Source organism: Neodiprion lecontei, chromosome 4 (genome assembly GCF_021901455.1).
Source record: "Neodiprion lecontei isolate iyNeoLeco1 chromosome 4, iyNeoLeco1.1, whole genome shotgun sequence".
Taxonomy (NCBI): Eukaryota; Metazoa; Arthropoda; class Insecta; order Hymenoptera; family Diprionidae; genus Neodiprion; species Neodiprion lecontei.
This window is the reverse complement of record NC_060263.1, coordinates 1,490,365-1,506,101: the sequence shown is the minus strand read 5'-3', so window position 1 is coordinate 1,506,101 and position 15,737 is coordinate 1,490,365. Positions and strand designations below refer to the sequence as shown.

At 47.1% G+C, this 15,737-nt stretch overlaps 1 protein-coding gene across 2 annotated transcripts in view; it reads right to left on the bottom strand.

Annotated features, from left to right (window-relative positions):
• LOC107224198 overlaps positions 1-15,737 on the bottom strand; it is a 78,186-nt gene that overhangs the window by 22,546 nt on the left and 39,903 nt on the right. For both annotated transcript variants that reach the window (XM_046738913.1, XM_015664166.2), the window contains exons 3-5: positions 14,817-15,043; positions 13,662-13,963; positions 13,291-13,568 (exon numbers count right to left, since the gene is read on the bottom strand). In XM_046738913.1, the coding sequence (XP_046594869.1) occupies positions 13,291-13,568; positions 13,662-13,963; positions 14,817-15,043 (807 nt within the window). The remainder of the gene's footprint in view (positions 1-13,290; positions 13,569-13,661; positions 13,964-14,816; positions 15,044-15,737) is intronic.

Genomic DNA, 15,737 nt, shown 5'->3' with positions numbered 1-15,737 from the left:
AAGGTCGTTACACGAATCCAGCTTTCGTTTATTGTTGTCATGTTAGTTTTGCTTCGCATCTATAGGATATATTAAAAAATGCGTCAGATAAGACAGGTATGTAATGCACATATCTATTTACTGCTGCACTTAAATCACCTATTTGTACTAACATATTTCATATATAGTTAAATCAATGTGCTCGCCGTGTTGGGAATGTGTTCATAAATATTACATAAGACGTTACATGGATTAATTTTATTAGTTACATCGTTAAAGAAAGATATATGCATTGATAGGTGTGTGAGTCTTAAACAAAATCAAGCGGCGATATCAAGGTGTATTCGTACGACAACTTTAAACTTTTACTTCTGTCTTCTCTATGAATAATACATCCTCGCGATTGAGACGGCAAATCAGATATACAAACTTCAGTAGTTATTACTGTTCGCTACGATGATAGCTATGCTAATTGTAATCAATACTTTATCCAATGCCTACGCGAATGTAACCCATAAGCACCTTAACCGGCCAGTTAGTTCGAATTACCGGTTCTTATAAACACATTACCACAAATTGTGGATTTGCACATAACTTTCCGTAATCTTACTGGTGAAACTGACGAGGAAGAAAAAATCCGAAAATTAATGTTTTGTAACTGGAGAATGTGTTTTGTCATCTTCATGCCAAAAAGTCGTGTAATGTGCTGGGTAATCAAGTAATGAATCAAATAGTTCGCGTTTAATGATTGTCGTGCAATTTCCTACGTGTCGTTATGCTATAATTATAGCAAATACAACACCCAGAACACAAACAAATCAAAATCTCACTTTACGTGTACTACATACTAAGTCTACTTGATGACACGAGAGCACACCTTAAAAGTCTTCTTTAATCATCTACTTGATCAAAAACAGAAAACGAGTGAAAAGTAAGAAAAATTTAATGAAGTTCCCCGTGGGAAGCACCACAGAAGTAAGAAAATAAGTTGAAAAAGGATTTGATAAAAGAGAAAAAGAAAAAGAAGGAGAAGAAGAAGAACGGGAAGAGAAATGTTATCGAAATCAATTGTTGGGCCAATAAACAGGGAGTCAAAAAGAGGCTAATTGTCGGTATACAGTACCGTGGAACCACCACGTCCTTTCCCCCTTGCCCCTCTGCCGTCGGTTGCCCCAACCCCACTGTTGGTTGCGGTATGTAATTACAAGGGAGTGACTCGCCGCGATGGAGGTGCTTATCGGTTCGGTCCCATAAGAGAGAGAGAGGAGAAGATGGGGCCTGATCCAGCCCGTGGGACCACCGGTCATTTAATCCCATGACACTGTGCATTGTGGCCTGAAAGGCTTCCAGCACCGCGTACCTACCAACTTTACCGAGTGAAATTTCTCGTCACTTCTCGGAGTTACGATCCACTACTCATAATGCGATCGGGTAAACTAAATCGTCGCAGTAACATTACCGTGGACGTAAATATTTTACATAAATATGTCAGAGCGGAGACGCATTGAAGGGAATGAAACTGACGCGTAATCATTGCTGCGCCGTTGAGATCTCGATTTGTAATGACAAATGGCTAATGACTGGTGACTAATGATCAATTTCTATCCCCGTCCATGTATTGCCGCGTTAGGGAAACTGAGAGCCAAGCCGGGTGAACCGCGTATCTCTTTACACAAGAAATCGAGGCTGCTGCAGTATATGCAGGGAATCGTGGACAATGAATCGTGACCGAGTCCCGACAAGAAACGTGTTGTTTCATTCCCTGCTACGGAGCGAGAGAGACGAACGGTGGGTAATGTGTTAGATAACAAACAATGACGACGGCATATATAGCGGATCGGTAAAGAATTGAGAAGGGTTACAGAGGCGACGATATATCTTTGGGGAAATGGGTAGTCGTTGACGTCTCGTGTAGAGGCACTCCGTGTGGTGGGACGACTGCGCACCAGATTAGGACCGGCGATAGCTGGAGGAGTGAATGTCCCGAGATTTTTTGCACTTAGGAGGAGAGGTGAATATTCACTCCGATCGAGCGAATGGGACGAATACGATGAGAGGGGGGTCGGCTGACCCCAAAATAGCGGAGCACTTCCTATCCCGGTGACTCGGTCCCGATAGAGTTCCAGTCCGTTCGCGAATCAAGTCCATATGGTTCCATTAGCGAAGATGCAAGACCGGCGAACAATGTTTACCAGGGTAAACGCTCCGGGAGGTTAGTTGCAGTGTCTGAGCGCCACGTGGCCGGTCTCTCGGGCTGCCGTGATTGCAGCGTTGGGGTCCGTCATTACGAGACCTCGAGATGACCTTCTGCGGACCCCCGTGCCCGCAGGGACGCGCACGGCGGACGGACACGTACGAATGCAGTTCACCGGGGAATCTCGATCTGCGCTCGGGAGATGCATTCGGCGTCTGCGGACGCGAAGATCGAGCGGGTAAAGCGGATTTCACAAAGGGCGCAGAGCGGAGCCCCCAGGTGGTGCAATTTCGGCGGGTCGATTTCCCGTCGCGAGAGATTCAAGATTCGCTGAAACGAACGCTCCGAGGTTCAGCTCCGCGGTTGGATGGAGAGAGGACCTATTGTGTTCCGGACGTAGGTACCGTCGCCGGCGCGGTAATCAGAGCATGATTATTTGTGAACAAAGAGGATAATTTATGATCACGTGATCTTTCATTGGGATCGGACCAGGCTGCGGCTACGGGTGCCCCGTTGAGATGAAGAAATGGCAGGACTCAGGGGGAGGGCATCGCCAGCTCCGTTCCAGGGGCCAGGGGGCGGGGAGAAAGAGGGAGGAGGGCAGGTGAAGAGCATCAGAGTCATGCGAGCTCCCTCAGGGGTCTGACCCCCTGACCCTATCAGCCTGCTCGCGCCGGCCGAGTGCTCGGCATTGTTCTTCCATAACCGTACCCTGCGCAATACACAGCCGCCGAACGGCATTGTCTTTTCGTTGAGCAAAAGCTCGCCGCCTATGCTGTCTGCTGCAGAATGACGTAATTTATTGACTTATAAACCGCCTAATTATCCCTAGGTAATTGCTCAATTTTCGATCGATCGGTGCACCTACCAATAATAAAGCTACCTGAATACATCTCCTCCTTCTGTGCATGACCTATGACCAGGTCTCGGACCCTCGTCCTTGTCTCAACTCGATACCGCAAACGGGTGGAGAAGATGAAAAAATTTTCAACATAGACCCTCTTTTGTTGGCCAATTGTAAATAGAGTGACTCACTGACCGGCGGTGTAACTTTTCTGAAGGAATAAAACAAAAAAGTACATAAGAACCCAATCGAAACGAAGTAAAAAAGGCGAAGAGAAAAAAGTAATGCCTCCAAACTATTACCCACGAGCTCTTACGGGGGTAACAAAGCCACAAATGTCAGAGGTCGCTCCGGGCACGTTCAGCCCGCACCACAGCTCGATCCATCTAACCTCTCAGCTCGAGATCAAGAACAACGCGGAGGCGAGCAAACAATATACTGTTTGACGTAGCGATATTATTTCGTTACCATTCTCCTGTTTCCAATCAGAAGATATTGCGCTGCTGCAGGTGACACGCAATTTCGTCAACCAGCCCATAGCACGATATCGGTAATCGTTATCCTAATTCATCCAAGTTTGTAAGTTCCGAACAACTCTCAAGATGCTTTCCAACTTCGCGCGCGATGTTCGCAAGATGTACCGGAGACCGCTACCTCCCGCAGGGCTGTGTCATCGGCACCATTTACGCACGGATGGGCTTAAGACCGTGAAGGCGCGGTTTCTCCGGGCGACGTAGAAGCCGGCGATCATCATAGCATCGATCTAGATTGGAGGTGTCATTATGGAGGTCGGTTCGCCTCGCGTCATCGAATCCGTGAGCATAGCTGCCGGTGGAGCAGGAGGAGTTGGCGACGGTCATCACGGCTGTGTAGAGGCCAACCTCACAAACCACCTTGCACGAAGCTTGCGGCTTTTTCCCCGTCTTCTTAGTCGAGGCTCGAGTCTTCTTCGCGGTGCCTTCAGCCCGTGGAATTTCCCGATGACTGTTATTAGGTCGACGATGCCGTGTTGTCCTCGCATCGCTTCGCGCGCTACTTTTTACATTTCGGTCGACTTGATTTTACGCGCCGGTGCATATCCGTTGCCGTTGCCGTTGCCGTTGCCACAACGATTCAGGGTCGTCGTTGTCGCGGATCAAATCATACCATCATTCCGTGGATAACCATCATTCCCATCATTATTTCTCATCTCAATTATCCCCAGTATACTCTCATACTCGTCTTCCTAGCCCGCTCTGCTTCTGTTAGCGCATCACCGCGAGCTGGAGGCGGATTACCCGCTGCCAGAAGTGGCCATTTGTCCGTGAAGATACATCGATGATCGAGATGGCCCCGCCATGCGGCGTATCAGGAGAGCTCACCCAATTCTCCCGCAATAAAACTCTCCTTCGAACGGGGGACGAGGAGACGGGTGGACGGTCGACGGCGGTCGAGAGCCAGTTCTTAGAACTTGGAGGCTTCGAAGCTCCGAGGCTTCGAGGCTTCGAGCTCGGGAACAGGAGGATGATGGCTGACGGGACGTGAACGTGAACTCGAACGCACGCGCCAGGGGCAAGCAGAGGCTCGAGCTCTGTAATCACTCGGCGAGCACGCACACCCGCAAGCTCACACGGATGAGAGTATAAGCCCACACTCCGGATCTTCCGCATACTAATTCCCCGAGGTGGTTGGGCCGCGAAGCGTGTATCTACGTCGCGTAGGTGCGCGCCGTACGCGTCTGGGCCCAGGAGGGCCCCTCGACGGCACGCCAGGCTCACGCTCACGCGCGTCCTCCCAGCCGCACATCTGCGTAATTGTCCCCGCCGGCAGCATTCGAACGGGTCTACGTTCAGCAGCCCGAAGTAGAAGAAGAAGAAGAAGAAGACGAAGAAGAAAAAAAAAGAAGAAGACGAAGAGTAGGCAGAGGAGGGTCCGACGTACAATATAGTTTCTTTCAAAACAGCGGGTACTCTGTGCCTGGGAAGTCGGTCCTGGCTCTATCGTTTCCAAGGAGAACATTGTCAGTCATTTTTCTCAACTTCTGAGCAATTACTGGCGTCGTCGTTTCCATCCAACAAAGTCGGAACTGCGACATTGTATACTTATCGGCAGTGGTCGGGGTTTAATTTTGCAGTTCTGCGTTACGGGCGTATTGTTTGTGGTGGGAAAAGATTGCAGATTCCATTAAAACATCAGGTGGTTTGTTGCACACGAAGCCCGGCGTCGACTGAACCACCGTATTTTGGTCCAAAAGGTTTTTAACTTTACTTTCAGGAAACGAACACGCAGTTTTCGAGATTTCATTCCCTTTCCAAAGAGTTTACATGTCACGAATGTTGAATCAGTCAATTCTTCCCTTGTATAACGCCGTAACCTCTGCACCTATCCGTATTTAAGTGAGTTTTGAATTCACAAGTACCCCCGAGGCGATGAGGCCAGTGGTGGGTTGGGTAACCACCGGTCTACCATTTCTCAGCACGCGGTCTGCATAATCCCTCCAAGCTACGCAAAGTTCTTGCGCCTGCCTCGCCCCGGGACGAAACGCGGGCTTAATGATCAGCGTTTCGTGATTTATTTTTGGAAGAGGGTTAAATCGGCGCCGTACGCTGCTCCTCTTCTTAAGCTCTTCACCAGCATCTCGACCAGCGTATACCAAGAGACGTATTTTCCGCCGCGGCATCAGCCTGCTGCCGTAGCCGGAAGCAACGCCACAGATTACACGGGTACAGCGCGCGTCATTCCGGTTATTTCACCCCTTCTACCATCTCATAATTGCTCTGCAGTTACTGTCACAAGCTTAACGCGGAGATCTTATCGGTTTGATTCAAAACCACGATTCCACGCAGTCGAGGATTTTTTTTTGCACCATATATCAATGTAGTTCCTAGCCTTAGCTTCGCTAATATGCAGCTGCAATCTAACGTTAGTGATCATATCCAACGACTGGAAATCGTTTACTAGACGCGTGTGGTCCCCATATACTATGACGCAACAGTATCGCCCCATCATTGTACATGAGGCAGATGAAAAGCGACATAATACGAATGGATCGATATTTCTTATTTTTTGGATTCACGGAAAAACTGACCGAGTAATGTAGTAATCACGTTTTGTTAAATTGGCACCAGCAACGCTATCTGGCGCACCAAAGGGGAAACACGGGGTATCATGTTTATCATATGCTCAAATAACGCGGCTGGTTAGCAGCTAGCTAGATCAGAAGCAATGTTGCACGACTCTGTGTACAAGTAAAGAAAGCTGGTGGCGTCTGTGGCGTTACCGTAGGTGAGGTGCATGAGCTGGCTGGTCGTTGGGTATGTGTTCTTCTCTCTTTCTCCTACTCCATAGCGATGCGCGCATGCATGCATGCATGCATTATACGTGGTGTATGATATATCACTGCAGCAAACACGGGTATATAACGACGTACGAACAGCTCGGCCTATATTTGTAGATGTGTTGAAGATATCAGAGCCGAGCAAAAGGCGTACATATGGGTACAACCGGCGGGGTCACATGCCTCGCACGTCTCTCACAATCAGACACATGTTCCACGTTGTGTGATTTCGACACGGCCGCATTTCTAAATCATGTCGATGCCTGACTGCCTCAGACTGCCATGCTCGGTGGTATATAGGCGATGGCGATCCCATCCCCGGTACCACCGGGTTGTTACCTCATTGTGTTCATACGATATGCTCAATTCGCTTTAAATAGCATTATCTTGTTCGCTTATTCAGACGGCAGTCGGTCAGGTACTGGGAAAGTATCCTCCATCCGTCCCGTATGTCGGTTGGATCGATCGGCAGCGGCGCCACCACCGTCGCTGCCTGTTATACCGAGGGTAATAAATCTTCTTAACACTTTAGGCTTGCCGATATTCTTATATGTTAGACTGCTGCCTTTACGCGCCAACACCGAAGAACGCTACAGCTAGGAACATGTACCAGTCAAACCGACTTACCAAGACAGTTGATTATTTTTACTACTCGATGGAGCTCGAAGGGCCTGCAGATATTTCGACAAATAAGTCATGCTCACAGACCGAGACGGTAAGACGAACAACATCGATGATTGGAAGAGCTGCTGATTGTCGTTGCATTAGCGCTGGTACAGGATCTGGACATGGTCTTCACGCGGTTACTATTACCAAGCACATGGAGTCCGTCGCAGGAAACGTGAGTGAGACCATGACTGAGTCGACAAAATTACAGAAGACATGACGGCGAGTAGAGGTGACACAAATACCAAGAGGTAAGGTAGAGGATATGAGTGTTAACGGATTCTTTCAAGTATCGGAAGAATGAATTTGACATAGACGTTTTATCATAATCCCCGAAGAAGTGACGTGCTTTCCAACGTTTAATTTCATGACAATAAGTCGCCCGAGAAGAGTAAGCAATGTTCGTGCAGTAATAGCTAATAGGATTGAGTGAATCGAGGGAATCGCGAGGCTGCCTTGGTGCCAATGCCTTCTTTCCTTCCTGTCACAATCGCTTAGACTCATCGAGCTCTCCTCTTAACAGGCAAAGTTAACGATCCCCATTAGGGCACGCCACGCTTGCTTGACTAATCGCAATGCGCATGACTTCATAGTTCACGTAGAAAGGCTATTCGTCTCGTACATCCTCGAAACTGTCAGCCTGATTCTATACCTCCCACACAGATGCAAAAGCCTTTTCCTTTATCTGAGCGTACATAAATATGATCAATACATTATAGAGTTCAGCATTACTCGGACAAAGACGAGCACTGCATGAACCGTAAAAGCTGTCTCCCCTTCTCGATTTTCTCTATTTTTGCTGAATCGAATACTTAAGGTGCCCTCACGTTTATCCGCAATGCTAGTACGTGATAAATACAAGGAAGGGTTGGCAAAGTGATGCAATGTAACGTAACGCAAGTGAGCTCGTCTAAGAGCGAAATGGCGTGACGACGTGTAGCGCAACCCAGATCTGTCACACGGAAGGGACCTCCGCGTTGGTGGATCACGTGATCAGGTAGGTAGGTATCGAGGTGAAGCAAAGGTGAGGGCAGCTCATTCATCAACCACGTTTAACTACGCGGTTCGTTCTACGTATTACGAGCGTCAGCCGAAGAGGAAAAGGGGGCACATATCAGAGCACGTGATTCGTGATTCCCAGCTCGTTTACGCCGCCGCGCGTATTGCAATCGAGCGCTTCAAAGCAGCCGCGCGCCGGTTGCATAATGCCTTGCAAATGATAACGAGATAGGTATCCATCCTTCTCTACGTGTCTTCCGTAGGGAAAGTTAAAGGTTCAATCTAGGTATAGAGCGGAATTCTTTGACCGAAGAAAAATTCCACGATCACTTGATGTATTCACGTGGGAATCCGTACAGCCTCTGGTACTGAGATTTTCCCGAAGTAGTTTCGTCGGTCAGTACGGGAAATCTCAAAGAGAAATCCAGCCCGTCTCTCAGACACCTGCAAACTCGAGATGACATTCAGTTCCGATGAGTCCGACCTCGGCAAGGTCGAATAAGGAACCCTGACGTCCGCTTCGACTGGCAGGTGTCGTTCGTGAGGAACATGATTGGTGACTCTCGTTCTTGACGCAGCGGGATGCCGCCTAGCTGCATAACAGTACAACGTTCCGTTATAACTGCACACCGTTTTACTGTTCCCGGCCAAAGAAGTTCGAGATAAGATGTATTGCTATCTAGTTAACTCATATTCGTGTATCGTTTGGATAAAAACAAAACACAAAATTATTACTCTTTGAAGGAGAATAATTAGGATAAAAGTAATAAATCTGAAAAACGAATCGAGATAAACAGCTCAGAATATCTGTATCTGAAATTTCTAATCGCGTGCCGGCCTACAGGCTTCAACGATGACACAGTGCTGGCCGTAGTATCATTTGATGGCCAGTGTATGGGACTCGATTCAGGAAGACAGTGGAGACAGGGGTTGACACGAGCACAATGCGCGAGTTGACGGAGTTTTTACGTCAAACAATAGATGGTTCAGCAGAAGGAAAACATCCTTTGTGTCGCGTGAACGAAGTGTGAAATGGAAACACTTCTTTGGATAGTGGAATTATCCGGGTAAGCTACTGCAAGTGGACAAGAAGTTATACGAGTGATGAGCACCAGACGCAATCTTTAAAGTGATTACGAGCATTCCTCTTCCCCCGGTTTTCACCCTTGAATTGTATAATCATTTAAAGAAATCCCGGACGTGAAACTCTGGGTATTTGGAAAAAGCTTCCTAATAATATATGGCACCAATTTATAGCGATCTCTCAGATTCAGTGATAATTCATTCGGATTATTGTTACTTCTAACCTCGGGCTATGGCATTCATCACCGATGTGATTCCATGCCTGGTCATTACTGCGGCCCTCGGTATAACAATGGTGCATATCTTCTAGCTGGTTCATGTGTGGGTTATACGTAGCAGAGCATATGATCGTGGCTGATCTTGCGGCATAATGGCGTTGCAGTGAAAACGACTCACCGCCAGCTGGCGATGGAGGAGTCATCGTGAAGCAACCACGAGTATGAAAACGTGAGTGATGGCTCGAGGATGGGGAACACGATCTACAGCTCATTACCATTATCTATCTCGTATCGGCGTACATATAACAGTTATACACTAGGAAATTAGGACCGCGGCAAGTTCGACGAAGAACATTGTACGATTGCAGAAGAGTACGTAACGTTTAGTGAGCACAAGTGTAACAGTGCAGAGTAAAAGGGAATGACGTATGAAATCAAACATAGAGAGAGAAATTGAGAGAAAAAAGCGTGGAAGAATCAGGGGAATCCAGAATATTTTTTTCTAATCGGCTTGCGCAATATCAAGAATTGTTGATGCTTGCCTGAAACGATCGGTTGAAGGCTTGATAGACATCGGATTATTGACAGATGATGAGATGAAGCGGGTTGAAAGAGAGAAAGCGCGCACGTGGCTGAACGGACCAATTAGTCCCAGCGACGAGATTGTAGTCGCGGTTAGGAGGAAACCAGGCCCGCCGATCGCTGACCGATGACCGACCACGCGCTGCTCCATCAGAAACCATTAACGGCCGCCAAAGTAGTGGTCAAAATCCATTCACATGAGGAAATACCGCTTTCTACTTATTCGGATTTGCATAGGCCAAAAATTAGAAACCGATATTATTAAGATGTTGCTTTTTTTTGTTTTTTTTTGATGATACGTGCAGTGGCACGTGCTAATGCAGCGGGCGATAGTTGATCAAGATTCTTCGCAATTATGTAAGTGAAAATTCACCGCAAAAACTTTGCATTTGGCATTTAGCTTTGCATTATATTAAACACAGCTGTAATCTCAGTTTTCTTCGCCTCGAAACTTATGATTAGCTAACAATCAGATTATTACTGCCACACACCGTGGCGGCTCCATCAGTTCCTAGCCCGGTGGCCCGGTGGTGCCGAGTAAAGGTCTCTCTCTCTCGGTAAATTACAGGAAGCTGCGGACCACCCGGAAGGTCTTCAGATTACTACCAAGGGTGGTCCAAGACCAATTCGTACTTGCAATCAAGCTCGGAATCAAGGACCCTCCAAGGTCAGCCGAATTAATCGGACGAAAGCAAGATGGGTTTGGTCCATGATGAAGAAGAGGAATGAAGGTGTAGATATAGTATTGAAATCGGCTGATGAATATTTTCTTCCCATCGGTTGCCGCGATGCGATGTTATGCGATGCTATGCAATGTAATGCAAAGCGTTCGTGCTTTGTCTCGACTCACGATTATCGCTTATTAATGATTAATTGATTGCTGCGGCAAGCCCGTTGCAGAGTGTGGTACGTGTGTGAAGGTGTTACATGTTAACTCCGATGTAACAAGAGGTCAACTTGGTTCAGATCATGCTCTGCTCTTGCTCGTTAGAAAGTATGGGTAGGTATACCCTACGCGACGTGCGCCAGTCGATCACCCAAAGAACGGGACGAACTCGTATGGGAAGAGGCCGAGAAACGGATACGGAATTGAAACCCTTTTCCACCGTCAAAGCTTACCCGGAGACGCACCTTGATATCCTATCGCTTTTTAGTTTCTCAATTACGGAACTTCGTTACACGTCTTTGCTCGACATTGATCCCATTAAAAAGCGATAATGAAACTATTTCCCTCAAGTACCCCGATCTGTATTTGGTAACCCTCAATAATGATCTAAGGAGTCTAGCCGTTCATTTAACGTAACAAAAAGTTGCTGGACGTAAAAAATGTGCTTTTCAAAAAAATGAAAGATAACCTTTTCGCGCATCAGCAGAGAACGAATGCGAATGTTTCTTGGACTTTGGACAGGAAATCCTTGATAGGTAGTAGCGTGAAGCAGGGTTTGGTAGAAGCGCAATGTCGCCGGAAGAGATTACCTTAGCGGAGATGAAGGTAGTAGGAAGAGAAGAGTTTAGCAGACCGTTGCACAATTCTCAAGTTTTATTTAGTAAGTATGTATATACGTCCATACATACGTATATATACGACGGGATGAACCACGGCGGGGAAAGTTGAATCTTGCGAGACTTGATTTAGTAGACAAAATCCTTAACTGGATCTCTCGCTCGACTAGAGTCGAGCGGAGTGGAGTGGATTGAAGCAAACTCGAGACTCCGTTCGAGTCGTCACATTGGTGCTGAGAGTGGGTATAAACCTCTCGAGATAGATCGGTTGTGTAACCCCCCCTACAAGCTATCCAAGTATCCACACATCGTGGAATAGATTTTATTATACACGCGCGATCACGCAACCGATTGGCTACACGTTGTGCTACACGAACCTCTGTGCCGACGTCTCTGTTGTTCTCCCCTCTTTTTTTTTCACCTAATATCTTTTTTCCTCGAGTGACAATACAAGGACGCAGACCGACCAGGTGCTCCGCGATTAAATATAACACCGACCGCATGCAACGGTATCCGAGAAAGTGACGGGACTCAGTTCTCTTATCCTGCAAACACCTCCACAAGGGGAAACTCGAGCAAAATGAACAATTGAGATATTTTTTTATCTCTGGCGAGTATTGCACAGTATCGGTGAGACACGTTTCAGGCTGACTTCAGAAACTCTCGGTAATGGTGTATAACGATCGATGAACAATGTTCATGGACGAATTTTAACACGCTTCGATTCGCAACTAAGCGACGATTCTCAACGCATATGTTTATGCCAGATTTTATCAGGTAAAAAATCTATTTTCCTAACCGTAAATTTTATCGGCCTAGCACGTGTCCCGTTAAATTGTCTAATTAGCATACCTAATTACAACGAATAGCCTAATGTGTCACTTGGGCAGATGATACCTGCAAGGATGCGTAGTGTAGAGTTTCCAGAACTTTTTCATTTCAAAAACGGAAATGACTTATACTTTTGACATTAATTTTTTTCCTCAATTTTCTTCGCGTCTATTTGCAAATAAATTGATACCATACTACCGTAAGAGCTGTCAATCTTTTCCAATGCGCGATTTCAACTCTCTAGGCAATGTTCAACCTTACAAAACATGTGTCAAACAGTCAACCAACGAATCTCTTTATTTCCGTATTTTCTATCATGTCGTCGTGTCTACGTCTTTAAACTGCAGAGTATCTGCCACGGAAATAAGTTCGTTTTTTCTTCTTGTTATTTTCTTACTTTTGTTACAACCGAAGCACGAAAGACCGCGAATAAACCGATAATAAAAACTGTATCACAATTTCTGCACATGCGGCAGCCGACTGCGGCGCGTGTTATATATGGCGCATGCATGGAACCTAGACGACAGGGAAATTTCACCGGTACAATCTCGCTATGCCGAGGTCCCTGTATGTTCGAGAGAAAGCGAGTCAGGGACTAAGTCTCGTGTATCCGAGGTGTCCGGAAGGTAAGAACACGTCGGGATGTTGAAGGCACCGCTGCAAGTCCCCACTGCATGCAGCGGGGTCATTACAACGCTCCCTGGGACCGCGACGTCGACGGAATGGACCCGTACGTCTTCCTGCTCCTGTCCAATTGACTGATGTGTCTATACCCGCGGCACTACTTTATTCGCTGAAATACCTACTCCGCAGCTGCATCGAGTACTGCCTATTCCCCGATCGAGGATAAATCGAAATATCGTCTGCATAGCCGTAACAGTAATCGCGATTTTCCACGACGGACACTACTGATCACACCATGGGGACTTGGACTGATTTCTAGTAAGTGCAAAGTAGTCGAGCTGTATATACAGTCAGTGGTTAACGTTTAGGTTGTCTGTCGACGCGTGGCATGCGAAGTTCATGGAATGTTACGAACAAGAATAGCTAAGATAATAGTGGTGGAGAAACTCACCTGGGCATACTCGGAGCATATATCGATGGACGAGACGTAGTTGACGACATCGTCGACGGACCACCTGTTGACGGACTGACCATCGCCGCAAGGCATGTGACCGCATAATGATGGACACCTGACGGGTGGCGGTGTGCTGGTACGTTGGGCTGGTTTTGGCTTGGGCGAGACGCTTTCCGGCCTCTTAATTTCAGTCCGCTGTCTCTTACGGGGTGCGAATCCCCCGGAATTCGAGAGATCGAGAGGACTCGTCACAGCCGCGTCCCTCTTGTTAGCTCCTGGTGATCGGGACAAATGCGAAGAGGACGGGTTCAGAACTCCGATATCGAGAAAGGTGACCAAAGGCAAGTCAAGAAAAGATAGGCACTCACCCTTCAGGTAAGTCTCGAGCTCGGCTACGTTCTGCGCCGCGTTGGCGGTCCTGACCATGTGGATGAGGGCCTGCGTCGAGGACATATCGAGCATCGCTGGGAAGACTGGATTGTTGAACACTGTTTCCTGCTTCTGCTCTTTCGCGTCGTTATTCGACAGAGGTGAGGTCGTCGGGACGGTTTGTGGCTGAGGTGCGACCAGGGGTGCCATGAGGCCCACAAATGGCGCTGATCCGGCCTTGAAAGCCGGAAACCTCGGATCGAGACCGGGTGTAAACCCGTTTCTCGGGGTGCTGAAGTAGCTGAAAGAGAGAAAAAGATATTCTCGTTCACGATGTGTGCAAGGAGAAACGACAGGTTTTTCCGCGATGACAGATTCCCGATGCTGCGCGTACACGGAACGCGTTTTATATCGCGTGCGGAATGCGACAGGCGAGGTGTGGACAGATATTCCAATTTTTCTAATTACCATTGCGTGATCGTTTGGCGATCATTTGAAATTCTTTGCCGGTTACAGACACGCGTTACGTGCAGTTAGGTACACATTTCATCTGTACCTACGAGTCTCTCGTACCTCGCAGCTATATCGCCTCACAGATACGATCGCGCACTGTCGAACGAATTATGAAATTATAAACCCGTGCGACATGGTTCAGCCGTGCGACGCCTAGCCGGCCAACGCGCGATATGTGTGTAATGCATGTGTACAATATTTGTACCGTGGAATTAGGCGTCACCAACTGTGCAGACCACTGATAAGATCGAGAAACCCGATTTGTCACCTCGCCTCGTCGTGTCGGTAAACGGGTATGTCGGATAATTTGAATTTTGTTTTGCTCTATTCTTTTTTCACGTGTATCTCTCTACGATATAGCTATATTATACAATCACGATTTATCGATGTATACACAAATGTGTATATATATATATATATATATATATATGTATATATATACATATATCAGTTTTCCCAATGTGACAAATCGTCGCAGATCTTGGTTCTAGATTAATAAAGTCTCAACGAATGAGAACGAGTATTTAAATAATTCGTAATAATTCAGCCTGTTATTACTGTTTATCCAAAGTTGAAAGACTCTCCGAACGAGTTAATGAGAGACAAAGATAATAAGAATATAACTTGTGTGTCTCGCTTACTCGTTCGGATGGGCGTTATTGTACTTCGCTGCGAGACTCCTCATGAAGTCGCTGTAGTTTCTGCCCATCATCTGCTCCATGTGCTTGAGATGATGCGGAGGCTGGGGGCCTTCCGGTCCCCCGAGTGACGTCGCATTAGGAGGCGTACCTGGATGACTCAGCGACAGCGGGGTCACGCTCCTTGACGACGTCGAATTATTGTCGGGTGTTAGCCGCTCCGTTTTTACCTGTAATACAAAATTCAAGCCCCGTTGTCATCTACTCACGCTTCAAAGGGAAAATCAGTTGAAGAAGAAGAAAAATCGTAAGAAATAGGGACCGTGGTGGAAAATTTCAGGCGATTATTGGACACGCGTCGAACACAGCGCCATGCTTATCCGGCACATGAGATTAGACTTATTGTTCGTTGATAATCCGACGTTATCCGACAGCCGTCTACCGGTAACAGGGTAAATTCTGTCTAGATTCACTTAGAAAGACCTCAAGGTAGGTAAGCACATACATGCACGGACATAGTCAGAAGCAGGGAAATATCTCCTAGCATTAATCCTACGAACAGATTGCATCTGAGATATGGTAATGAAGGCAGCGTGTGGCGTAACAGTTGACTCCTCGCGGGCAACACCGCCGTGACACTAAGCGTCTCGCGCAAGTCTCGCTTCTTCTTATAATACTGCTGCTGATGCTGACGCTGATGCTGACGCTGCTTCCACTCGGTGCACATACTGTCCTTTCCACAATACACATTGCAAGTCTCTCTACGTGTACAATACAAACACACTCTACAGAAAAGACAACAGAATAAACAAACGAATCGTTACTCGTCTCTCGCAGCGGTCTGACAAGGAAGGTATTCCATGTCGATCTCATGATCTTGCCGATTGGATTTATTTTTTAACGTGTCGTATTAGAGTAAAAACT